This window comes from Phalacrocorax carbo, chromosome 6, assembly GCF_963921805.1.
Source record: "Phalacrocorax carbo chromosome 6, bPhaCar2.1, whole genome shotgun sequence".
NCBI lineage: Eukaryota > Metazoa > Chordata > Aves > Suliformes > Phalacrocoracidae > Phalacrocorax > Phalacrocorax carbo.
Genome location: NC_087518.1, coordinates 30,876,819 through 30,899,736, shown reverse-complemented (window position 1 = coordinate 30,899,736; position 22,918 = coordinate 30,876,819). Strand labels below are relative to the sequence as shown.

Here is a 22,918-nt window from a genome sequence, read left to right as displayed (position 1 = left end):
ATTAGGTTAGATTAATTAGATCAAATATAGGGACTTGAAAAAAGTTTAATTGTGTAATAGCGGTCTGTACGGAAGCAAACTAAGAAGAAATGGAAAAATACATTTGTGAATTAAATAGCAATTATTTTACTTGTGGAGGAGGTAGTAAAGCATCTGTAAAGCTGAAGTGAAATGTCTTTATTTGACCTCAGACTGATTTTGAAAATCAGGTCGGCAATTTTGTAAACAGCATTAAAGTTAAATATAGATGGGGTTCTCTTTAAACACCATTATTGAAAGTCTGAATTTCTTACCTAAGGATTTATGGGATTGGCTAACCGTCTTTGATAATAAGAGATCTTGTTTCAGACCTTGATGCCCTGGATTCCAATGATGAGCTGACACCTCTTGGAAGAATCCTAGCCAAACTTCCCATTGAACCTCGTCTTGGCAAGATGATGATAATGGGCTGTATTTTTCAGTAAGTTTAGGAGTCTCAGTGGTCTTTTTTTTTTCTTGTTTCTCTGAGTTCCTGAGCCTCTAGACATGCCTGCTACAAGGGGGAAAACCCAATACATCTAGATGAACAATAAATACTACAACTGGGAATAAGAAACTGAATATTCATGGGGGCAAAGGATAAATAACTTCTAGTAAAAGGAATAAAGTAGTCATGAAATTCAGAGTAACTGAAAGGGACCAGTATAGGCTGAGTATTTGTGAATTAAGAGTGGGACTCTACATGCTTAAGAATAGCAGTGAGCTAGAGGTGGGGAGATACGAAATTTGAGTCCTAAATAAGAAGGAAAATGAATCCATGTGTTTTGCTTCAACAGAAATAAAGAACTGTTGTTCATAATTGCGATGGCTGTAGGGTCCTTTCTACCTGAAGAAGGTGGTGAAAAGACCTATGGATGGATGGGGAAGGGGAGGGAAGATAGACAATGGACTTGTGAGCGCTTGCTGTTGTGAGAGGTTAGCTAATGGAGTTGGAGCTGATTTAACATCCACTTCCTGGGAAGCATTTCTATGAAGTTTGGTATAGAGGGGCCAAATTACGAAGGTTTCTAACCTCAAGCCGTAAGTTTTTACTCCAACTAACAGCCTCTAGTAGCTGCTGGCTGCAATACTGTGATTAAACCTGATCCTCATACCTTTTGTGGTTTCTTTCAGAGTGGGAGATGCTGTTTGTACCATATCTGCAGCCACCTGTTTCCCTGAACCTTTTATCAGTGAAGGCAAACGGCTGGGTTATGTCCATAGGAACTTTGCTGGGAACAGGTTTTCAGATCATGTTGCTTTGCTCTCTGCCTTTCAAGCCTGGGATGACGCAAGGTATATTGTCTTGGGACAGAATTTGTTGAGAGGTCGTGAGTAACGCAGAGTGAGCAGTTTTGTGACCAGACTAGATATGTCAATGGATGCGCTGACAGCTAGGCTGTTGCACTTTTTCTTTTCTTACATAGGTTTCTAACTCACTTTGTTTGTTTTTTAGAATGGGTGGTGAAGAAGCAGAAAAAAGATTTTGTGAACACAAAAGACTCAGCATGGCTACTCTCAGAATGACTTGGGAAGCAAAGGTCCAGCTGAAAGATATACTTATTAATTCTGGCTTCCCTGAAGGTGATTCTAATTGGATATAGTAATTTAATGATTGCATTTTTCATTCTGAGATGAGAAATAATTAAACGAGATAATTTATAATGAATACATAAGCACAGAGGCCTATAGTGGGCTTACCATAAAGCTGTCCTGCTTTTACAGCTGTGTTCGGATGAAATTTTAGTGCTGTCTCATTCTCTCGTAGTTGTCTAAACCAGAGAAGTTGTGATGGCTGTGGTGCAACATAGGGAGATTTTGGAGGCTGAGTTTAGAGCTGCAGGATTAAAAACTTATTAAGCAATTGTCTCAGAGAATTACCTCCCTGATTTTCTTCTGCACTTGTTGCATCTCCAGAATGTGCTTCCCCCCTCCTTTTCATTAGCCTTAGGGACTCTATGATCTAAACGGTGTGCTATGTGCCCTATTATTTTCTGGGTTTGTGCCGCAGGAGAGATGTGCAGTAGTGTGGCATATTATTCAGTTTTCTAAGAAAAAAAAATATTCTTAAAGTTGACCAGGTACTGAATTTGCCTAATGTTCCTGAGGAGCTTGCTCCATTAAATGGCATGGCTGGCTGGATTCAGCAGATGTTCATCTCCCCCTCCTTCTTTTTTTTTTTTTTTTTTTTTAATTCCTTTATTTTTTCTTCTCTTCGTGCTGCTAGGATCATTGCTGCATTTATCCTTAACTTTATTTCTGGGCAAGATGACCTGAAAACAAGCCACCAGAAACTCTGGGGAGGTTTGTAACAAATAAACTAATGAAAACATCTATTCTGACCTCTCCCAAATGATCTGTCTCCAAAAACAAATGACAGGAAATACACTGTGGTACAGCACATTCTGGGCAAACCCCACTCTCTTTGTTTTTTAAGAGCTTGGAAGAGGAAAATATCTCTTTGCAGTAGTATTTTTCAGCTTGTTGCTCTCCATGAATAAATCGAAAATTGAATGTAGAACTGAAATGCTTTGAGTGCAGAGGTCATTTGAGAACAGATGCACATCTACCAGTTGATTGAATCAGAAAATGCATTGATCCAGGATCCTAAACAGCTCTGCTGTGCTGTCCTAGATGACCCATGGTTGCAAGCCAGTCTTCTGTTCTCTGTCAACAGAATGTTTGATGACTCAACCATTTAACAACACTGGACCAGACAATAATCTAGATGTTGTAATCTCCCTGCTTGCTTTTGGGGTCTACCCCAATGTCTGCTACCACAAGGAGAAGAGGAAAATTCTTACCACTGAGGGGCACAATGCACTTATCCACAAGTCATCTGTCAACTGCCCTTTCAGCAGCCAGGACATCAAGTACCCGTCGCCTTTTTTTGTTTTTGGAGAAAAGGTAAAGACTTTGAATGTGTTACTGTTCACATGCTACCAGCTTGTCTAAGAGGCTCTTTTTGGTAAAGAAGCCATAATTAAAAAACTACACTCTAATATTTAGCTTGGTTTGGGGTTTTTTGGAGGGTTTAGGGTTTTTTTTCAGAAAGTTAACCTTATGTGGCCATGGTGTCACTCAGCCTTTACAGTAACTTTCAGTCAACCAAAATCAGAAGAAGTAGAGCTGGGTAAAAAGTTCCTGTGAGTTTTGTGAAAACAGTCAGGCCGTAGAGAAAGATCTAACTTAGTATCTTCTTTAAGGGATAGCTTTAGGACCTCTACCATACTAATTAGGCACTAGAGAATTTTTGCCCGTATCACTTCTGCTACTTATGAATCCAGAGGGAAAACAGGAACCTGTAATACGTAGGTAGTTTGTAATCTTCTGAGGACAAGTCCTATTTCCCAAGCATCTTGTAAAACCCCCGAGATGCTTTCCCCAGGGTTCCCATGACCCTCATCCCATTAATTTTGTGTACTCAGCACATACTGTACATCTACACTTAAAGCCCTGTGCACTCTCATGTGCTCTGGTGATGGCCACCAGGAATGCAACTTCTCCTGCACACCCTTCTTTCAAGGAGCAAATGAAGGCAATGCCTTTGTGTAGGATGTAGCTGTAAGACGGTCCGCGGGCTGCCAGCCTGCGATGGGGAGGCCCCGATGCACTCTGACGCCTGTTGTTGAAAACAGCTGTGCACAACACTGGCATTCCTTCAGCCTGCAAAGTGCTGTAAAGACGTTTTTGAAAATAAGCATCGAATTAGCAAAGCTTCTTGCTGTAAGGAGAGCCTTTTAAGATCTTACAGCAGAGGTGATACTGTAGGGGTTTCTTTTTTGTCACCTTGTCCACACTGGTTAGTTCAGAATTACAGTTTATTTATGCTGATTTTGATATCCTCGGTCCTTTTTTTGCTGACATGGAGCTTATTTTAGTAATGCCAGATAAACCACTTCTTTGGTAATAAATGGAATTTGGACTCCTTCAGGCACTGGCTGGGGCTTGGCTGGACACTCTGGATTTCCACATACATAATTCAGAGCTGTGATGAGACTTTGCCTCTTCTTCACGCTTTATGACACGATCCCAATTAGGTCAGGCCTTTGATCTGCCTCAACCATCTCTGTAAAGTAAGCTCCCCTAAAAACACCAACATACTTCAGAACTCAAAAAGCTATCAAAATACACAGAGGAAATTAAGAGTGACTAAGATGGTGGCTTAAGACAGCACCTGGGTGAGACCAGGGTGAAGGAAGGGTTTATGTGCAGCTATCTCCCTACCCAGTATGCACTTTCTAAAGAAATTTTCTCTAAGGTCTGGTTGTCTGTTTCCTGCTGCACTTGGCATTTGCTCTCTGACCTGCAAGTTCAACACTCGTCGTGGCCATTTTTCTGCCACAATTTTCAGCTTCTGGCAGTTTCTCTCTTTTGAGTATGTGTGGTATCTTCCAGGCAGGAGCAAATCTCTCTGAGGACAAGCAAGTACAACAAATTCAGCCCATCACGTTCCATCATGCTCCTGTGTGAAAGAAAGGAGGCAGAGAGGCAACTGTCAGGGTGGGAGGCTGAAATCTTAAGTACTGCTCTTCAGTTCCTCTTTAAAATGAAAGGCAGTAGCCCACACAGTCAGGGGTGTTATCTCTGGCTCAGGTCAGATGGCTTGTTACTGTCCAAGTGCTCACTTCAAGTACAAGCTTAAGGTCTTGTTTCCATAAAATGACAAAGTGGGCTGGTTGCATGGAAGTGTAGCAGCTTCCAAATCTGTGTAAGACCCTACTGAAGATGCAACACAAGCTTTTCATCACAGCCCCAGCAATGCAGGTAGGAAGATAATTCAGCTATGCCTTGGCTACTTTTAGCTTGGCAAAGCATGAGGTGGCTCATGCAAAACGTCAGCTGCATAATTGCAGACATGCAGTCACAGAAAAATGCATACTTCTAAATGGCAGGTAGTTTTGGGGTTTTTTTCACATCAGCCAGTGCTGAGTCCCTGTAAACATCTGCCTAGCATTCAATTTTGTATGCATGCGTGCTCTTGTAATTTCCTAACACTATATGTACATTTTTTCGTGGTGGTGTTTTTACAAAATTCTCTGGTTTCAGTGGCCAGAGGAAGGTGTAGGGATCAGTTTTCCATTTCAAGAGTCTTATTCCTCTTCCACCTGCAGATCAGAACACGAGCGATCTCTGCCAAAGCGATGACCTTGGTGAGCCCGCTGCAGCTGCTTCTCTTTGCGTCCAAGAAAGTCCTGTCAAATGGGGAGCTTATTCTGGTAGATGACTGGTATGGACCTCCTTGGTGCTCATAATATTCAGGTCTATGAAAAACACAGACTGGGGGGGAGCGGCTGCTAACACAGATATAAGTCTCTATAGAACAGGAACCCTGGAGCAAGCCATGCACTATGGGTTATTTGTGAAGGCATTATCTTTGTTTCCTGTGAGGAAGGGAGGAGTTTGTATTGGCAGCACTGTTTCATGCAGTTTATCTGCTTAAATTGAAAACATGATACCAGGCAGTTTCCATAAAAATTGCTGGGTTTTCCCCCTTCAGCTGGAATGTGAATAAGAGGTACTATGTATTTTGGACCTCCTTTTCAGACAGAGGCTGAGGAAACATTGTTTCTAAGTCTCAGAAACACAGCTTGAGGAGAGAAATGCTAAGGATTGGTTTTTTGCCTCTAGCAGCACACATTTTGTGGCCATGACTAAATACTGTTTGGATGTGGTTTGTTTTTGTTGTTTCCCCCTCCTCTGACAGTGAAATGGAGATGAAGAATTGCTTGAGCTTAATTAATTAATATTTTTGAAGGGAGCCTCCAAATCTTGAGGAGCCTCATGTTTTTAGTTCATATTTTTATATCTTTTTGTTTTGATGTTACGGGTTATGTATTGGTGTTATCTGAGTATGTTGAATCTCAAGAGCAATTTAAGTAGAAGGAGAGTTGTGTTTTAACAATGCCAAATTTTGGGTGTCTTGCAAATTTGCCTCCTGAATTCCACATCCCTTCATTGACAAATTAGAATTTCAAAGATGAGAATACAGATTTCTGGCTCGGCATGTGCAGCACTCAATGAAAAACCACTCCACAGAACACCTTTCGTAACAGGTCCTCTCTTAGAAGTTGTGATCCATCTACTATACTTCTTTCTGCTCCAGGATCAAGCTAAAGATGCCCCACAGCGTGGCTGCCTGCATCACTGCTCTGCGTGCTGCAATGGAGGCTCTTGTTGTGGAGGTGACTAAAGATCCTGAGATCATTCAGCAGCTGGACCCAGCAAATGAGCGAATGCTGAACGTGATCCGTCAGATCTCCAGGCCGTCAGCTGCGGGCATCAGCCTCATGGCTGCCAATGCAAGGTTAGCTTGGCTCCCTTGGCTTCTGCAGTCAGAGCTCTGGGGTGAGAAGCACTCACCACCTCTGACCACAAGGACACCGAGAGCCTGAAGAGAGCAGGTCAGAGCTGTCAGCTCCACTGCTCCCTCCCTCTGCAGCGCCTGCAGCAGCTCAGAGCTAAAATCACCAGAAGAGTCTTGTCCCGTGCAGACAGGAGCTTTGGGCTTTCATTTCAACATCAATAGTCTTGAGCGTATGTAAAATTGTCATGTTCAAAGTCTGATGTAGACGGATCGCTGCCTGTTTCCACAGGAAGGACAGATGGCTCTCAGGAATAAAATCTGTCATTGCCTCTTCCAAAACACAATGACTTAAAAGAGTAGATAATCCAAATTGATATTGGGCAAACCTATTAATCTATGTCTCTGGAAATAAAACAAATATTTGGCTGTGCTTGCACCCCTCCATTGCCCCTTGTTGTCATGTCTTGCTTCCGAAGCAAATCAAAATGAAAACACTTATGAACTGTTAGTAATTTAAGGATCAAAACAAAGAACAGCTTATACGTACACTTCGCTGTGTTTTGTGAGGAGGGGAATAAAGATTACTGTGCTCACATAAAGAGGAATGAGGCTCCCTATGCATTTGTGTGAGCTGGAGAAGTGGGACTGAGGGGAAAACTTCCTACCCCATCTGTAGGCCTGGCTGAGATTTAGAGAAGGGGCTGCTTATGTGGCACGGCAGGCCATTCCCAGCTTTTCTTTACTGAATTGGGAAATGTGCAGAAGTGTAACTGTAATTCAACCATCATATTCTGCTATCAGAAAATAGAGGCATCTTAACTGAGTATCTTGGCAGTTGATTCTTCTTCATATTAAGAAAATGGGATCCATAAGATTGTATCAAGTATATGATGTTTCTCTTTGCCAGGTGTGGAGATGGTCCTCGCCCCCCAAAAATGGCTCGCTACGACAATGGAGGTGGTCTCCGAGGCTGGGGAGGTTACCTGCGTGGCTCTGGCTACAGAGGTGGAGGGTACGGTGGCAACAGCTACTCTGGCAGGCGCTCAGGAGGAGGAAGAGGATACCAAGGTAGCTGCAGGGGAGGCTACAGAGGGGGGGGAGGCTATCGAGGAGGAGGGTATCGAGGAGCAGGTGGTGGTTATAGAGGAGGCTGTGGGGATCTGGTGAGGAGCAGGTGGTAGTTATGGAAGTTCAGTGAAGTCTTTCCACTTTGACAAAAGCGTGTTTATCTCCCAAATCCCTTTTTTGCTGTTACGAGTCCATTTGCCATTTCAATTCCTTAGTACAAGTACAGCTCTGTAATATATCATGCCCTTAGGGAATTTGCTGCAAGTTGTATGATTTTATTCTTAATAAAGAGTTTGTTTGTAAAGACTTCTGTGCTATACATTTAATTTTGTATTTGGATGTAGATTTTGAAGCCGTCTGTTGCTAGTTTTGGTTGTAGGAGGTATAAGACATTCTGGGGAAACCTTTTCGTTGTCTAAAATCATTCTCTACCAATCAAATTTCAAATTACAGAATTTGGGCTCAGTGGGGATTTTTCTTTGTCTAATAAACTGTGTGAATAGCCCTTGGTGCGGTGGTTTTCTGTCTATGCCAGGCAGTGCTTGGTTCCTTTGCAGCCAGCCACTGGCCTGCTGCAGGTCACGTTACACCTCATGGCACAGCAGCTGATGGGCTCTTTTGCTGATTCAGATAATGCAGGAACATGGAATACCTTTTTCAAGACTGGTGTGATGCTGCTTGTCTCTGCAGAACCTGAAGTGATCTCAGAAGCGTGAACTGTGCCCTTTATCTGAGGCAGCATTCATTTACATTGCTACTCCAAAATAGTGATGCTTCCTTATTCCAAATACATGTGAGAGAGTGTGATTCTTTAATTAGAATTCATTGAAATTGCAGCCTGTGGATTCTGGACATTCAAAGCTCACTGGCTGCCTGGTGCTTGCAGAAGTATATCGACACAGAGGGGATGAAAAGCCCCCCAGCGAGGTGTGGTTTCCTCCGTACCTCTGACTAGCACCTGGGAAGTGACCTGGAGCAGGGGTGGATGATGTGGAGTAGCCGCAGGTACAGATTACTCTCGAGTGTTTTCTACAGTCAGGCTGTGTTGTGCAGGAACACCTGTGTGAGCAAGATGAGCGAAGCACTCCAGTTTACAATAAATGTGTGTGTATGAATGGTTTGGGGTTTTTCTTGGCCAAAACTCCCTTACCTCTCTTACAGCATGGCCACAAAACCAGCTGTGCTGGCCTGGGGCAGCAGCACGCAGGTGCTGCCTCTCGCACATGCTTTGTACTGCAGGGCTGCAGCAGCACAGGGAGATACCTGTGGGCACAGCTTGGTATGAAACCTGTTAGGTTACCAAGCCTGGTGAGATTAACTTTCCCACTAATCCAACTGGAAAGCTTATACAGAACCAAAAATAAGTTGTGCTTACAGGGATGTGGTAGATGATGGTGTCTGAGTGAAGTTTAAAGCAAGTCCAACGTTTTCTGTATTTCTAATGAAGAGTTTTTAAAAACTAGGTAAGTGTGAAGCACTGTTTCTTTAATCAAAACTGCTTTAAGCCAAATGCCACATGAAGCTTAGATACCCAGCTATGAATTACAGAGCTGTCCTTGATATCAAGTGTATCAGTATTCATCTCCAAGCTTAAATCTGGGGTTCATTTGGAGTGTGTGTCTTATTCTGCATCATCTGATGCAGTAAATTCCACAGTCCTTTCTGTTGATGGATTCATTTCTGTAGACTTTTCCGTAGATTGAAGAATGGTCACTCCATGCCACAGTTATTGAAAATGTGATTATTTTTTTCTCTCCAGGAACAACTTGTTAGGGAATCAGAAGGGATGGTCTTTGAAAGATGTGCTGTAGTGTTAGCCACCTGCCCTTTCCACGTCTGTATTTATTGCATCCAGACAAAACTTGCTTTCCTTGGCTTGCCCCTCAAACATTGGGTTATCTCAGTTGTGTTACTAATACAAAACAGGAAACGTGAAGCAGTTGTCCAGTTGTTTTAAAGAAAAGTATACTTAATAATTTCAGTATCAAGCCTACAAGTCTGAAGTATGATCTAATATCTGTTAAAGCTTTCTGATTTCCTCTTTAGCTGTTACTGGTCTTCAAAAGAAGTCAGCATTTAAACAGGAGGCAAGAGTGACGGCTGCTAGGTGAGCGCAGACCAAAGCTTAAGGGCCCTACAGCTGTAGCTGTTCAGCACTGCTGCAGTCTGTACGTGTGCAGAAATACAACTGGTGGTACTGGGACAAATTCAGATGAACTCCAGTCAGCTGGCCTCCCTTTGGAGAGCAGCTTCGCGGGCGTTTCGATGACTGAGCCCTGCTATTTCAGTTAAGGTTTTGTTCTGATCAGGGCTTGATGCGTAGTGGGGCCCTTTGTTGGAGTCTGTGTTTAACTCCATAATTACCATTAGCTTTTCCCTGCTTATACTGTGGCAAGGTTTAGGAGGTGGAATAGGAAACCAGGGATTACCAAGTATATGTACAGTATTCTATGGTACTAGCTAAACATGGTTTTACTGGGGATACTTTGATGTTAAGTCCTAGATAAAGAAATTCCTGAGTGAAGTTAATGTTTCTCAGGTCTATTTACAAAAATGATTCTGATTTTTAACTGTAAAGCTATTATTTCTATTACTGGAAAAATAACAAAAAAATGTTAACGTAAATGCCATCCTAGCTATGGTGTGAAGTCTCACTGGTTCTGGTACTATTGCAGTGATGAATTTTGTAACTCTCTAAGATGGCTGTGCTTCTTAGGTACAGCTCAATGCCAGCGCCCCATTCATTAACAAAAAGGTTATACCTAATTCCACATTGCTCGTAAGAATTGTTAAAAAAGCTAATTGGCATTTAAGAGTACAGTCTGGTGTAATAACCTACAAAATTGTGTAGGACACATGCCTTCATTGGGAATTGCTGCTGGGATGGAGCTTGCAAGGATATCTAGTCCTGAGGACTGCTCAGATTGCAGGCTGTGAAGGGGGAAGGTGCCGTGGACTATTGAGCATGTACAAATTACAGCTTTTCTCTGCGTGGTTTTCTCTATGTGCTAGTGTTTTACATATTAAGGAGTGTCAAGCATGAAAACGCTGCTTAACCAATGTTCGGTCTGTTTATTAATATTTAAGTAGGAAAGCAATAATTCTTGCCAACACTTCCCATGCCAGAAATGAAAAGCACAGTCTAAAAAGGATTGACATGCTGATGAGGAGCTTAAACAGCCTGGGTACAAAAAAATGAAAATCAACCTGAAATGACGCGTATGTTTTCACAGTAAAATCTGAGCTTGTGATGAGTGTACTGTGTCAGTAAATTGAGCTGTGCTTTGTTTCAAAAAGCCAGTTTGCCAGAGAGCTCCCATCTCTTGTACAACGAATTTAATTATCTGAAATTCAAGAATAACAAGCTACCTGAGCTCCAGTAATCTCACTCTCTGTGCTGGTCAAAGAATCCCCAGTGAGCACAGATGCCAGTTCCTTCAGACCTTTGTACACAATTTGCTGTAGTCACCTGGCCAGATTGAGCAGCCATGACACCGTTGACTGTTCTCTGCTGTACCGACCTAAGGTGCGTTAGGTTTGTATCTTGGGATTTTGATACCACAAAGCTCTCATAAAGGGGTTTGGAAACAATCATGGGTTCTTTGGGTTTTGCAGTCGTGAGTGAAAAAGCAGAAGAGTAATACTGACAATAGCGCCAAAATGATAATATGAAGGATGACACTTGTCAGTTGGCTACTTGAATTTTTACCTTGCTTGTTTTAAAGCTCCTCACATAAATATTAATGATGCTACCAAGAAGTTACAAAGCTGCCATTAACTGCACTTTTTAATCTTAATTTCTGGACCTCATGCTTGCCTGCACCACGCTGCATTAAACAAAACACAAATGCCGTTCATGCAAAGTGACCGCTTGGTTTCAAAAGCCTGGTGAGCAGAACACAAACCACAAAGGCATAGATTATGTATCTGTACAAGGGAGTTGAGAAACGCAGCGCGTTTGCTTTTGTCTCTGAGGTGATATTTAGAGACAGGCACAGAAGACGACTTCTGTTGCTCTGTGAGAGTAAATATGCAGAAGATTTATCTCCTCTACGCTGTAGGACTCAGGCAGCATGTCACCTAACGTACTCCATGGTAAGAATTGAAAAACATCTCTAGCTGGAGGGACATTTCCACCAATGGAGAAAAATTCAACAGAACTAAGCTATGATCTTTACTTGGAGAAAGTTTAAAGGAAAATTAAGTGGTCAGTTGTGGCATCAGCGTTAATGGTATCTCCCTGATCTCAAGGCCACCATCTCCAAGGAGGACATGTCCTTATCTTGAAAGGAAATCGTTGCTCAGAAGCAGTTTCTTCGTAGGAAGATTCTTTCTAGGGAGTGAGTTAGAAACATTTGTGCTTGATCCATAGAGCAGGTGTTAGAAGTGTGCCCATACTGAATTTGTTCCCAAGAAAACTGACCAAATTAGCATTGCAATTACATAATTGATCTCTTTTCCTGCCTCCACATCAAAAACAGAGTGAGGAATGCTAGCCAGAGGAAAGCTAATGTCACAGATACAACTTTACTGAGGTGGGTGGTTTAGCATGCAAGACAGTGATGCCTTACCTGTCTCTGAAAGAGAGATACAATGAGAGTTTAAAAACAGCAAAAACCAGTACAGAGATTAGTGCTTCTAATCAGAAGCTCACCCGGTGCTTTGACAGGAGAAAGACCTGAAAATGGCTGCCTAAAAGCACATTCTCAGTTCAAACATAGTCCGTTGAGAGTGTGTGACCTTGCTGTATGCAGCAGAAGGGCGTGCTTTGCTGGCACACGCGAGCTCGGAGATTCACTGACATTTTCTGTTGCCTCGTTCCCAATCTCCCTCGTTGCTGGCTCCCTACCCGCCTGGTGCTTTTCTCCTGACACAGTCAAGAGCTCTGGAACCTGTTCAGTATTTCCTTGTTCTCAGCAGTAACAGATGTATTAAGGCATCTCTAAAATAAGCTGAATAAAAAGTCCTCACCAGTAGCTTTGAACGAGGCACTGGTTTTTGAGAGCAGGTTGGGTCTAGAAGGATGAGGAGGTAATTTAAAGAAGCAAGATGCTGCCTTAGTGTTGGTGAAGCACGTGCATTAAAAGTGTGCCTGTGTCAGGGCAGAAGAGGTGGAGCTAAAAGGCTGAGGTGCAAGAAATAGCTTCAGTTTATCTGTATTTCTTCTAGGAGCCTTGCTTTATTGGTTAGCACAAGCCTTCATGCTGTTTTTTCACTCAATTCCTACTATACTGTATTCCAGTTGCACAGTATTTTTTTCCCTAGGTAGTAGCTAACAAATTATACTCTGCTGTTTATTTTCACACTGCAAGTTTTTAATCCCATTAAAAGTTCTGGTAAACATACTTTTCCCTACCATTTGCTAAGAACCATTAATCAGGGATGCTTTTGAGCTGTGGTTCGTAAAGACAGAAGTAAATTATAAGAAAATACAATATTAAGGTCCAATAATGATGTCATTAGTTAACAGGGATAAGTTTACAGCCTCGTATTCTCCTCGGAGAATGACCACATGGTCTCCACTGTACCAACTTTCTAAAGCCTTGTTCAAATTATTGTGTTGCTGAAATGGAGTGTCCATAGAAAACTCTTTCACCCATACAGGAAAGAGTGAGCACCACTTCCTACATTTGAGCAAACTAAAAAATAAAAGCAGAAGTAAAGTTTCAAATTTAACAGCAATTTAAAAATCTTTTGCCTGGCTCTCTTTCCTGCAGTCAGTTCCTTTTGCAAAGAGCTTTTTTAGATACCAGCACTGTATTTTGGAATTCCAGGTTTTCCTCCCATATGGCCATCTGCAAAAAGACATTCAGAAAGACTATAATGGAAAATATATGAAGAATTGCCTTTTTTCCCTAGCTACTGCTTTTGTGCATATCTAAGCTCCTGATCTACAGTCAGTGTCTGGTGTGTAATTCCCTACTGTTCCTCTTACCTCTACTAAAGGAATTAGTTGCTCAATGTAGCCAACTCTTCTGGGGGAAAGGGGAGTAAGGGTCATCTCAACTGTGTCAGTGCTTTTTCCAAGGAAAGAAATTGCAAGAAAAAGAGAGTTCTCAACTGTGGTGAGCAGAAAGAATAATCACAGAATCCCAGGTTGGAAGGGACCTCAGGGATCATCTAGTCCAACCTTTCTAGGAAGAGCACAGTCTAGACAAGATGGCCCAGCTCCCTGTCCAGACGACTCTTGAAGGTGTCCAACGTGGCCGAGTCAACCACTTCCCTGGGGAGATTATTCCAATGGTTGACTGTCCTCACTGTGGAAAATTTTCCTCTCGTGTCCAGTCGGAATCTCCCCAAGAGCAACTTGTGTCCATTCCCCCTTGTCCTCTCCATGGGACTCCTTGTAAAAAGGGAGTCTCCATCTTCTTTGTAGCTGCCCCTTAAGTACTGGGACATGGGGATGAGATCCCCTCTGAGCCTCCTTTTCTCAAGGCTGAACAAACCCAGTTCTCCCAGCCTATCCTCACATGGCAGGCTTCCCCGTCCTTTGAGCATCTTGGTGGCCCTTCTCTGGACCCCTTCCAGCCTGTCCACATCCCTTCTGTATAGCGGGGACCAGAACTGTACACAGTACTCCAGGTGTGGCCTGACAAGCGCTGAGTAGAGCGGGATGATGACTTCTTTATCTCTGCTGGTGGTGCCCTTTTTGATGCAACCCAACATCCTGTTGGCCTTTTTGGCCGCAGCAGCACGCTGTTCACTCATGTTGAGCTTCCTGTCCACCAGGACCCCCAGATCCCTTTCCACAGAGCTGCTCTCCAGCCAGGTGGATCCCAGTCTGTGCTGCACTCCCGGATTATGTTTTCCCAGGTGCAAGACCTTACACTTCTTGTTGAACTTCATAAGGTTCTTGCTGGCCCACTCTTCCAGCCTATCCAGATCTCCCTGCGGAGCAGCTCTCCCTTCTGGAATGTCTACTTCCCCACTCAACTTGGTGCATCAGCAAACTTCGTCAGGCTACACTTGATGCCGTTATCCATATCACTTATAAAGATATTGAATAATAATATGTTTGGTCATGTAGCTCTGTGCCATCTGCCACTACTCCTGTAGTGATGGCCCAAAATTCTCATCTACAGGTGGAGAAAAAAAATTGAAGGTGCAGTCCTAAAAAGATACGTAGCAGGCGGTACCTCAGAGTTTAGGAAGGCCTCCAAGGAAGAAGGAAAGATACCTCAATTGTTGCCCTTTTTTGGATGATGTTACTTACTGTAAAGCATCTTAAAAGATAATTCCTCTTTCAACTCATTGCCCATTTTCACATCACACTATGGATAATTCCAGCTCAATAACCACTTCACTTGGTTATTCTTTTAGTGCTCAGCTGCTCAGACTACCTGCTTGCCACATCCAAACCCTCAAAATAAACTTTAGGTTTGTGAAATGTCAAGGCTCTGGGCTTTGACTCATGTTTGAAAACAAGTGCTGAAGTCTTGTTAAACACTGCTCTTCCAGGGTAGCCACCTTCGTAATGTTTGTTTGACAAACTAATACAGATAGGGCCAAAACTGCTTTGATGGAGCTTAAGTATCGTATAACCTAGATCATCATTTCAGGGTGGATTTGTTGTAGTTTTAATTGTATGCTTTCCTACATAGGAACTCTGCTTCATTCCATGCACTGCTAAGTGATGTTCCTGAAGATGTTTTCTACATCTGTTTTCTACTTGCCCTCCACTTTTCACCCCTTCGCTTTGGAGGCCTGATCAATTCTAGGATTTGGTGGCAAGAAAGAATTTGAGGATTTAGGGTGATCCAAACTGCACAGCGGGAACTGTATAAGCATGGCCTGCTGGATGCTCTCAGAGCAGAAAACTTCTGTGAGAAACTCCCAGTGATGTAATATTTTCCAAGGCACCATTACAAACTTAATTTTTTTAAATGTTTGAGTGACTCAGAAATCTGGCACCGTGCAAAGCATGAGCTTTGCTGGTGTGATGTGAGCATCTGTGGTGGGTGGAAGGGTAGACTTTGACATCAGGAGCTCTCCTAATCCAACTCAAGATGAATTTAAGGAACCAAGAATGGTGGAAGAAAGAATCCGTAAATACCAGGTGCTGATCACAGCTCAAAATTCTCAGGACAACTAAAGACCATGGGTATGAAAGTTAGGATTAAAACACAGTACGTTATCTAATACAAGGATATGTCATGGTAAAAAGCAAAAAACCCTTTATTATCCTGTGCCAGATAAAAATTAGAACATTTTGCCCAATATACTTCTGCCCCACTACCCCTCTTAAAATATAACATATTTCTGGTCATGAGTGCTTCTGGTACATAATCACTCAAGTCATAATTAAGGCATTGATATGCTCATTTACGCGAGAAAATAGATTTTTCTCCCTGATACTGCCAGTTTTCCCATGTAATTCCAAACAGAAGATTTAATCCAGTTTCACGTTAATTGTACGTTCCTTATATTCTCTGTGCAACGTGCAAAGCATCTGTGTTAGCCCATGGATATGCAGGCGATGAAAGCTGCAATTTCAAAGTACTTACTTATTTTCTTCTGTATTTTTTCCCCTAAATTTTCAAGTAGCTAATGACCCAGAAGGGTTACCAGAGACGTAGGTGTCCCATTTCTTCAGCAGTTCATATAGCACAGTACGTTCTCCAGTATTCATCAGCTTCTCCAGCTGTTGGTTCTGCTTTAACGCTACTTTGATAATGAATCAATTCCAAACACAAGTTTTTAAAACAGTGACCCACTGCAGCATGAACAGTTCCTCAACCAGAGGTATTTCTCACAAGATTCATCATCATCCCAGTCCCTCCAAATGATGTCACTGAAGAATGTAAAGGATATCTTCATGTTACAGTATGTAAGTAGGTAGAGAGCAGGGAAAAGTTGTCTTTTTTTCTTTTCTATAAACTCACAAAAGTTTGCAGATAATTTTCCCAATATGGAAAGACTGCAAATAATTAGGTGAGAAAAAATTCTGGTATGACTATCATTTATGGTGGTAAGGGGGAGAGTAGGAAGCATTCCAGGACAATAAAACTTAAATGTTCTTCTGCAGAATATCATCAATATCATAACAAAATAAGAAAAACTTTCTTAAAGACAAGAATTTGAGATTAGTAGCATTATTGGATGCTTCAGGCAATCTCCTGAATACATCCCTGTAGAGAAATAAGGCTAAAGGTAATAAGAACATGTAAAGGCATTGCAAAAACAATTCTGGAAGCAGAAGGAAAGAGCTACTAAACTCATAATATCAAAAGTAATCACAGCAATGGGAACAGCTTGGTTCTTTTCTTAGGATAAGCCAAATTAGAAGATTTCTAGTACACCCCTGACTGTGAAACAGTGTTAGATTTTAGATATTTATAATCTCTTGGAATGCCCCCATGCTTATAAACAAACAAAGCCAAAAAGCCCTGGACCTTGCACAGATTTATGCAGGAAAAGCAGAATGTGTATTTTAAGACAAAGGTTTTCAAGTGTTATACATCTTGAGACCCATCTCATTTGAATGACCAGTCTCAAACTAGATAGAACAACCCCAAATTAATCAACTAAGTTTTGCTAAGTCTCTAGTTTGTAACCTGAATCTCGAAGAGCCGGGAGAGAGCTTTGAACCACTCGCTCACATGCATACCATGCACACATCCAAACTACTTGGATCAGTTGGGACAACAGATGAGCAGTAGCACTGGTATTTACTGTGTGACCTTTTACAGCTGCCATAAAATGGTTCATCCTCCTCCCTTAGGGCTAATGCAGACATTTGGTTTGGCCAGGGGAGCTGGCAGGCTGCTCGCAGGACTAGCCAGAGACTCAGCACTGCTTCTGGAACAGAGTTTGGCTCATCATTTGGGCAAGGCAGCAGTCTGCCACAAAAGAAGAGAAGAGGGGTTAAAAAATTACCATGCCTTTGTCTGTAGAGGCCAGTTCTGGTGCACTCCGGTAGGAGAGATGCACTTGTACAGAGCATATATATACACATATAGAGCCGGGCGGCTCTGCTATGCTGGTACAAAAGAAAATAAGCAAGGGCTATGAAATAACAGATGGGTTAAGCCAAGGAGACCACAAAGAACAGGCTGAAAATACACACCATTGGGTCAGCATCTTCATCCTGCACCAATCCTTCCCACAACGGAGAGAAAAAGTGCTCGTCAAAGAGCTCGCTAAGGAACTTAGAACTTTTTCAGCCCAGGAGAGCCTGTCAACCTTGGGAGCATCTCTGATGCAGCAGTTATCACAGAAGTTTGCTTCCAAAGAGCTTTTCTTGTTTTTCGTAGGAGCACCAGTGTTCACGTGATCACAGTGGTAGATTGCAAAGCATCTACAGGAGGACGTGGGTAGTAGGTAGAAGTTGAAGGTGCAAGACACATTGATCTTGGGTTTATGTAAACTAGGATAAATCATGCAGAACGATGTTCCAGTGCATATGCTAAGGACTGCTAAAAAAAGGATCACCATTATCACCAGACAGGGGGAGAATCAGAGCTAGACTCTAGCTATAATCGGTTTGTTCCAAAACTAATAGTAAGCAGCCCCTGAAACAGCAATAACCGTCTCAGTAACATTGAATGTATTAATAAAGCTGAAAGAGGCAACCTTTTGTTGGATGAAAAACAAGCTGTTATTGCATTTGTTTGGAAGCAGATCCAGCATGCTCATTCTTGGCAGTAACGCGATAATCTTTTGACATCCTGAAGACAGTTTACGCAAATGATACTTTTAATACTGTTAAGAAGAAAGACTTCAACAGATACAAAACCCACTGTCCAAATGAATGTTGCCATTCTCTGCAGGGAATCACACATTCACTAGGTTCCTCTAACTGCATGCTCGTATGGCCCTCACCCACTCGGCTCTTAAGGGTCTTGGCAATTATTAAAGTAGGCTACAACAGATAAAGTGAGAAAAACAAAGTCGGACCATCAGGAGAAAAGTCTTCATGCAAATTACAGACTGCCATTTGATAATCTTTATTCTAAGGGTGAGGCACCAAAAATGAAACAAAACAAATCAGTGGCTAAATGTGAAAGTATTATCATGTTTGCAAACTCAGAGAGCTGGAGATTAAGGTTTCTTTTTCTTCCCCTACTTAGGAAAAAGTCCAAGACTAAATTTTTCAAAACTCAGAGAATTTTGTCTTTTAGTCTTCCAGATGGCATTTACTTTAAAGCTTTTAAACAATTTAGTCTTAAATTTTTTCCAAAGAAAAATCTCTGGGATTCAGATGGATTGCTTTAGAAGTGTCACTTTAAATTTATCACTGGGAGCAAAGACAATTTTGCAACAACTTTATCTCGCCAAGTGGTTCTCAATCAACGAGTGTCATCGGGATCCATACCAGTGTTCCCTATCTGACATTTTTGACCAAAAAAAAAATGTTTTAAAATGTCCTGTCAGCTCTCAAGATAAATTCCTATAGCCTTAAAAATCCCATGCACTGAGAACAGTACAAGGAACAAGTGAGCTTTAAAATATTTCTGCTGTGGATACAGCTCCCTAGTTAATGTCGTATTATCTGTGAATGGCAAAATAGTGCAAAAAGCTAAATGCTTCAAAACTTCCAAAACCTGGGCAATTCAAATCCAGCATCACCCTGTTCCTCTCCAGGCCAGGCTTCCAGCAATGCCACTGGAAGCTCCAGAACATTATCAGTTCTCCTGGTATATTTTCAAAATGAGAGGAAAATTCTTCAACAAAAGATTCGGAGGCTTTGAGCTGACACAATAATCTCTTGAGGTGGTTTGCAGGTAACCTGATTTAGACAAAAGGCTACATATGCCAGTACCTCCTTATATTAGCGTTGTCATACACACAAAGAACTAGACAGAGAGATGTAGCTATATGATCTTGTGATTCAATTCACAAAGCTACTTAAATAAATGATCTATAATATTAATCTAAAAATTAGTATTTGTGAGAACAGCATCTTATCTTCCTGTATTTCTTTCCAGGCAGAATATTTTTGAACCTGTGTGCAACATACATTAAAATTGTGGCTACATGAGCAAGCTATAGTAACCAACATCTACACACGAGCAACAAAAGCATATTTAAGCTGTCCCAAATGCCAGTTTCTGAATTCACATTTTAAAGGATGGTTCTTTTCCTCATTGCCTCTGACACATATATTCAAAGTAGTCTAAACAATGCAAGTAGCTTACTTCTCTTTCCCACACTATAGAACTTATTTTGAGTTGCTTCCAGCTTCGATGGAGCCTTCATTTTCAGACTGAAACTTTCCACATTTGGCCTCAGTAAAGGTGACCTTCAAACTCTCCAAAAGAGACCAATGGAGGAGGCGTTACTGTAAACGTAAATATGGACTCAGGTCTGGTTTGATTTGTTCCAAGTAAATGATCTTTGTCTGGAAAGCAAGTTTAGTAAAAGCAGATCTGCACAGGCGACTGTGTAGAAAGCTATCTCTGAGGAGGACTTAAAAATCACTGTAAATAAATAAGTGAACAAAAAGATGTGAACGCATGGTGGCTGCAAAGACGTGTGTATAAAAACATTTATATTATTTCTGCATATGCTAATGGAAAGATTACTTCTAAAATGTACCCAATTCTCACATCCAACATTTTTACAATGTTACAAAGTTGGAGAGAGTTCAAAGTGATCACAAAGTATTCAAGGCCAAAAATAGGCCTACCAAAAACACTTCATCCTAGTTAGCTTCGCCAAGAGAAGGCTGGGAACTTAATCTTGAGCTGAAAGTGTTTACAGAACAGAAGTCTTAAAAGAGAACATTAGTTGTCTTTCTAAGGGAAAAAAACAAAAAACAAAAAACCAAAAAACTCTAATCACAACACACTGTGCTCAGCAATGCTCATTTTATTGCATGGAAAGATAACTTCCTTCACTGAGAGAGACCCTCGGTGAAACTCTGATATATTAAATACACTATACAGGTCACTAGCCTACTAATCTTAACATGAGTTTTCATGGATTGTCAGGATACCTTTCATCATGGATAGCATCACGGATACATGAGAGAGACAGAAAAGTTATCTCCTCAAGTATTCCAACAGAAGGTGTAATTAAATCTTCTGAATTGATGAGGAAATGCTCTGGTTTAGCCTTGCAGATCCCAAGCCAGTTGTTTTCTTTCATCTTCTGTTTTTCCAACAGGTATTTGTCCATTGCATCGCTGGCACCCTCTCCCTACAGACTATCTATCTTCTGCTGCTCTGCTGTCATATTAACCACGTTGTACCTCACTGTTTTAAGACTGGTACGAAGGTGGGTTCTGCCTCTTGATGGCTCCAGTACTGCGCATACCTTACAAGGGTGCTTGTTCCATGCCATCCCTGGTAGTCTTCCTTCAAACTAGCCATTTACTGGAGAATTCCAACTCCACAAGCTCCAGGAAATCTGAAAAATGTAGGAGGTTATGGTGTACAGCTACAGAAACCATAACATGCTTGGAAGAGTCTTGATGGCACTGCAGAGCACCATTCTGGGACAACAACAAAATAGACAACTGGCTCTCTGTCCTTGTGAAGACTGGAGATCTTTCTGTCCAGTTCCAGACAGACAAGGGCGCTGTCTTCAGTGCAGCCCATCTGCCAGCTCACCTCTTTTTTCCTTTTCTAAGTTGCTATATTCTACAACACATACTGAGTTTTCATTCCTCAGGATACTCAGGTGAACAATATCAACTATTACTGGTACATTTCATCAAGTTTTTTCTTTCTGTTACAACCCTATTAAAATTGTTTTGTAATGTCTCAGAATAAACTTGTACGTGTCTTATCTACTAAAGAACATTGAATTTGTCTGTTGTGGTTGATCACACAAATCAGTTTATAGAGAACTAGCCTTCACGAGACCCTAAATGCCCCAAAAATATAGCAAAAAAAAAAAATTAATGATATGTTAATGACCTAACACTGAGTATGAAATATTTTTACCAGTGCCCTTCCAGCCATGTAGGACAGCAGGAGGCATCCTTACTGAGGGCAACTGCAAGCACCTCTTGCTTTGTGCCACCAGGTCTGCTCCTCGTGCCTTCACATTTTAGCTCCCCTGAAGCAGGAATCTAAGAGAAGCCTGCAAAATTATTTCATGTGATTCGTAGCCAGATGAACAATTGCTTCATTGAGCTAACTCCTGTTTATCCTCTGGAACTTGAATGAATTGGCAATCCTGACTGCAGGATGTGAGGGGAGTAACACACTGGGAGAACATCTGCCGTCCCAACAGTGACCTGGAAGGAAACTTGACCGTGAGTACTTGGGTTCAGTATGAGAAAAATGCTAACTGTCCGTCATACACTTCAGGGGACTAATGAAGTTGTGTGTCATCTGTTTGTGCAGCGTTGTTCATTCTTTTTTCTCTGTTTGGAAAGCCAGATGTTGCTAAACTGAGACCTGTACGTGTGGCTTCCAATGAGGGAATAGTTGTTATTGCCTCTTGTCCTGAGAAATGGTATTTGTTAAAACTGTGAGCACCTGTACTTGCCGACAGTTGAGCTGGAGATGAGGTGCATACAAGTAAAAGCTTTCAAGCTTGATTTCTTCTACAGGTTAACAAACCAGGAAAGTCTCCTGCAGCTTGTCTCCTTTGGGACTTACAGCCTCAGATCCAGGCAGGGCAAGGAGTGGCTGGAAAACATAAACACAAGGTGGTGGGGGGGAAAAAACAAGAAAACAACTTTAAATATTTTCCCAAATTAGGGCAAGCTGAAAAAAACTAGTGATTATCTGGAAGCTTACCACACTTTCGGGTACTGTATGGGGAATTACATTTATATTTGCGTAAATGAATTGGAAGGGAATACCCTGGGGGGATACCCATCTGGCAAAACTCATTAAATCCAATTCACCCATTATGCAACTGACTTCATTGTAAGAAGAAACACAGGTGGCTCAGCAAAATGAAAGAGAAGCTGAATATGTCTGTGGGTTTGTAGAGCCCTCAAACAAGGGTAAAATATTCATTAAAATGGTATCCGGTGGTGTCTGATAAAACAGTAGCATTCAATAAGGCAGCCTTCCCTACTAATGTACATATCCAGGGATGCTTCGTAGGTTTAAATATAGGAACATGCGGGAGTGAACAAACCTGTATAAAATTTCAGATGCTAGTTTAGAGCTTTGGGAGCTGCACTGAAGCGTTGAAGAAAATGGTATGCTAGGTATGTATGTTTATGTTCTGGAGCCTTTTTGTTTTCTTAACCTTTGAAGTTAAACAGTTCGGGTGGCAAAATCTCAGTTGCCACAAGCCAGTGGCTGATGGGGAGGTGTGAAATGTGTTTTGAGAATGACTCAAATAAAAAAGAGGACCAACAAAAACTACATTCTAGGTTAAAAAAACACTGGGCAGTCATGATGAGGTGCTATTTTAAAGAGCATTCTGTGATTTAAAATCAGATAAGAACTTTTGAGAAGCATGTGCTGATATCTAAATCTCCAATGACAATTCAATGCCAATTAAAATACAACAGCCTTTCACTGACAGGCGTCTGAATCTTTGTGAGAAACGAGGAGCAGGAGGGATTGACATTACCATCCTATAAAGATGTAGCCTATCCTCTGTTCCCTCTCC

General features: G+C 41.7%; 2 protein-coding genes across 3 annotated transcripts in view; one reads left to right on the top strand and one right to left on the bottom strand.

Moving 5' to 3' along the window:
• DHX9 (DExH-box helicase 9) overlaps positions 1–7,699 on the top strand; it is a 28,976-nt gene extending 21,277 nt beyond the window's left edge. For both annotated transcript variants that reach the window (XM_064454404.1, XM_064454406.1), the window contains 7 exons: positions 349–460; positions 1,153–1,314; positions 1,475–1,602; positions 2,696–2,925; positions 5,133–5,248; positions 6,125–6,325; positions 7,233–7,699. In XM_064454404.1, the coding sequence (XP_064310474.1) occupies positions 349–460; positions 1,153–1,314; positions 1,475–1,602; positions 2,696–2,925; positions 5,133–5,248; positions 6,125–6,325; positions 7,233–7,506 (1,223 nt within the window). In that variant the 3' untranslated portion in view covers positions 7,507–7,699. The remainder of the gene's footprint in view (positions 1–348; positions 461–1,152; positions 1,315–1,474; positions 1,603–2,695; positions 2,926–5,132; positions 5,249–6,124; positions 6,326–7,232) is intronic.
• Positions 7,700–10,025: 2,326 nt separating this feature from the next.
• SHCBP1L (SHC binding and spindle associated 1 like) lies at positions 10,026–20,512 on the bottom strand. Its single transcript, XM_064455758.1, is given in 6 exon segments — positions 10,026–10,131; positions 10,764–10,814; positions 10,816–11,007; positions 12,832–12,956; positions 13,329–13,368; positions 20,331–20,512. Coding segments are annotated over 6 exon segments (696 nt in total).
• Positions 20,513–22,918: the final 2,406 nt, after the last annotated feature.